This window comes from Triticum urartu, unplaced genomic scaffold (genome assembly GCF_003073215.2).
Source record: "Triticum urartu cultivar G1812 unplaced genomic scaffold, Tu2.1 TuUngrouped_contig_9076, whole genome shotgun sequence".
Classification (NCBI taxonomy): domain Eukaryota; kingdom Viridiplantae; phylum Streptophyta; class Magnoliopsida; order Poales; family Poaceae; genus Triticum; species Triticum urartu.
In genome coordinates this window covers 4,739-8,648 of record NW_024120088.1, presented here as the reverse complement: position 1 = coordinate 8,648, position 3,910 = coordinate 4,739, and the positions used below count along the sequence as shown (strand labels likewise).

The following is a 3,910-nucleotide window of genomic DNA, read 5'->3' as shown; positions in this document are numbered from 1 at the left end:
TTCAGCAGGTTCCAATGCATCATCCCTCATGTCCTCAGTCCAATGCCCTGGGTTTATAACATGATCATATACTACGGAAAGAAACCTGTAGAACCAGAAGGCCTCCTTCTTGTGCTGTATGAACCTAGGCTGTGACGCTGGCCTAGCAGAGGAGACTGCACACGTTGGTACCACATACTTTGCTCCTGACCGGACACCACCTTTGTTTTTCAAAGGATTCCGACCAATCTTGGAAGGCCCCAAGAATCCTAACCCACTGGGAACTCTATATGTGGATGAACAAGCCATTTCTTGATCTCTGTATGCAATGTTAGATCAAATTGTGAATGGGTTAGTTCCTAGGGGCAAGAAAATGCTGTGGATATAATAAACAAAAACCCAGCAAAAGGGGAAATAACTATGTAACTCCTACACAAATCTTTGCGAGTTCTTCCATATACTTGTAAGGAAAATAAATAGAGGTCAAGTACCAGTGCTCCTGTGAGTTGTGAGGTGGCCATGGAGACAAGTTCTTGGCCTTTGTCAACTCATTTCTAAGTCCGGGATAACTTCAGGCCATAGAAACATGAGAACTACCAGCAGACATGTGTGCAAGATTTGTGTGTGTTGTGTGTGAGAACTTGTGTGCTGCAGCAAAAGGCTTTGACGTTTCTATTCCTTCAGAATTTTGATGGTTTTTGTCTGTTCTGCTTCTACTGATGTGGACATGGGGGTTGTAAATTTATGGTTGTGGATTTGCCACTTCATATCTTGAACTTGCTATTCAAATATTACACCTTATTTGCTGGATATATTCTATATAAGCAATTAATCTTCTGTTTTGCAAGTCTTACCAGCATTTTTTATTGCATAAATTTATACTACAACAAAAACAGCATACAAAGGCATTGTTACAATTTGCATCAGATAATTACTGGTCCTTTCCCTAGAAATAATTTAATGGCCCTAAATTATAAGTGGGTACCTCTTAACTGCAATGACTCATGAGGACAATTACTCTTGTTAACTCGTAATCAACCAAAGTAAATCGTGCGTACCTGGTTTCTGCCAAGAGACCCAAGAACAACAGTTGATCGGAATGGAGCAAATGCTACAGTTATATTGCATGACTTATATGATGTACACATCACAGAAGAGGCACCGGATTCATTTAGTTGGTTACCATTATTCCAAACGACCTCAAGGTGACTTTACAACTAGATGGCAATGCCAGGACAAAATATGTGTACATTTGGTTAGCCTAGCTTACCAACATTGACTTTGTAAGTTTATACCCTTCAGAGTAGAGCAATATAGTGTTACAGGGCCATAGGTCGACGTTTGAAGACCATTCTCATTCAAATAGGAAGGCAAAATGCCATTTCTAATTACTTTTTGTTGATAACAAGCTTCAGCGGACCACTTCAAATTTATGTATGCAGCTCAAGATTCCAGTATGTTTCCTCTCTAAACACCTTTCTGATTAGCTATGGTTGCTTTCTGTTGTTGAGCTTGTGCAGCCTCAAGCTTCCTTAAAGCAGATGAACTCATTTTTTCTCCCTCGGTATCTCCAGATAAAAGATCAACAACCTCAACCTGCAATGAAGCTCATCAGTTCGGCTATGTGCTCCATACACTTGCAAGTTGCAACTTCATAGGAAATATAGAATACATGAGCACACCTTCAATAATGGCAGTTCTTTCCCTTCTCTTTTCTGATTTACAGCAAGTCCACCACTTAGTGTCTCCTTGCTAAATATAAATAACATTTTCACATCAATGAGGCACAGCAAGCAAAGCTTAAAGTAAACAAGGACATGCATGATTAGGATGGCCCATATTGGAACATCATACTTTCAAGTCCAAAATGGAACTGTAATATGCAAGTTCAACATCAATATATTTCAGATGCTTATAGTACAGAGTTGAAATTAGTGGAAGGATGACTTTTAGCTTTTGGTAAGATCGCATGCATGAAAGAACAAAATGGCATATTTATCAATAGCTAAATGCCAGAAAAGCTATAATGCAAATGTACATACCTGACAATAATGGCATCCAGCTTATCATCAATAATGGATGGGCCATATGGATCCTCAATAGGCTCCACTTGTACTATCAGTTCTGGTTTAATAGACTGCGATTTACAACAGACCAGTCATGAGCTTTTGCAATATGTTGTAATGGTCACTAGACAAACAACAAACACATGGGCATTTTTTTTCTTTTTGGTAGCTCCTTCTGGTACCCCACACATAGCTAACGATTCAATACAGAACTGACAAGCACTTAAAAGTTCAGAGTCCATAAGCATTTGTTCCCAACGATAAAAAGTCGCCTGTACCTGAAATCGGAGTACAGGCTAATTTCATCTCCAGAAACTCTTTACAAATGTAGCATTGCAATGCTAAAGAAACAAAAAAAGTCAACAAGGAAGAGCTCTTTGGTACAAGGAGATTCTCTATCAAGCGTAAAAACAAAAGAACATTCACAAGTACTCCCTCCGTTCCATATTACTTGTCGCTGAAACAGATGTATCTATCTAGACGTATTTCAGTGCTAGATACATCCGTTTGAGCGACAACTAATATGGAACGGAGGGAGTAGAACAGCATGCACAGATAGTAATAAGTCAGTCCTCAAATGCCACAAACTTCATTTCAAAGTCACTCACTACTGAAATTCTAAATTCTCACTGAAAGCATCAAGATGCACAAAAGCAAATACTTGTCTGCCAGAAACTAAATTCTCAACATGACTGCAGAATTTCCACCCCTCAGACCAAAACAACCAATAATTACTGGTACCTTGCACCAGTTCAGCAACCTAATCACATCCACAGCTTCGTTGCATACAGGACCACACAAACGTCAAACAAAAGCAACACGCCGATCTAGTTACCAACCAAATCGACCTCATCACTAGCTATCCGCCCAATCATTATTAAGTCTCTGCTACCAGAAATCGCAGAAAACAAGGAGGCAAGACAGACAAACCTTGATGTAATCCTCCACGGCCTTGATGCGCTTCTCCACGGGTTCGATAAGCTCAGCGTACTAGGTATGGGAACAAGAACACGACCAAGAAGCATCATGACTCCAGGAACTGATGAACATGGGTGGAAATAAAAAGCACCTTTTGGGGGAAAAGGCGAGATTTCTCACCTCCTTCTTGGCGAGCATGGGGCCCGTGCAGACGCCCACCACGATCCGATCCCTCGCCAAATCTGCCGAGGCCTACCACCCAACACCCAAACAACACAACGAAGCAAGATTTAATCGGAAGGAAGGCAAAAAAGAAAAGAGAAACAATCCTGCTCATTTCTATGTTCTGGAGCAGCCACCTTGAGGAGGCGACGGTGGCCGTCGTGGAGGCGGTCGAAGGTGCCTCCTAGGACCACGGAGCCGTACGGCGGAGAGTCCTCCGCCGCCGGAGCTGGCGACGGCGGCGCTCCGGTCGGGATGTCGCCAGAGACGGGGGCAGCGATCATTTCTTTTCCTGTTGTTTTCCCCCTTTCCTCCTCCTCTTGTGGTTGTAGATTGAGGGCCCAGATTGACTCATACATGTGCTTAGATCTTTCTGTCTTTGTTAAAAAAAAAACTTTCAATCTATTCATTATCAATCATCACAACAGTAAAACGAATAGCAGCTATAATGATAATTATATCCAGATTGGTCAACCATCTAGCGATGACTACAAGCACGGAGCGAGCCGAAGGCGCACCACCGTCATCGCCCCTTCTTCATTGGAGCCCGGGGAAACTTGTTATAGTAGACAGTCGGGAAGTCCTCGTGCTAATGCACTATAGGACCGGCGCACCAGAATAGCAACCACCGCCGTTGAAGAGAAGCGTAGATCGAAAGGATCCAACCCGGCAAAACACGAACAAAGACCGGATCCATCAAAAACAAACGTCGACCGAATCCCGCA

The 3,910-nt window shown here is 42.4% G+C and overlaps 1 protein-coding gene across 1 annotated transcript; it reads right to left on the bottom strand.

The window, feature by feature from the left end:
• Positions 1-1,079: 1,079 nt before the first annotated feature.
• LOC125532107 (phosphopantetheine adenylyltransferase 1-like) lies at positions 1,080-3,559 on the bottom strand. The gene is made up of 6 exons (XM_048696279.1): positions 3,323-3,559; positions 3,144-3,215; positions 2,976-3,035; positions 2,022-2,116; positions 1,662-1,731; positions 1,080-1,575 (listed from the first exon to the last, which is right to left on the bottom strand). The coding sequence occupies exons 1-6, from the start codon at positions 3,542-3,544 to the stop codon at positions 1,447-1,449; spliced, it is 648 nt and encodes a 215-aa protein (XP_048552236.1). The 5' UTR covers positions 3,545-3,559; the 3' UTR covers positions 1,080-1,446.
• Between the last annotated feature and the right edge of the window lie 351 nt (positions 3,560-3,910).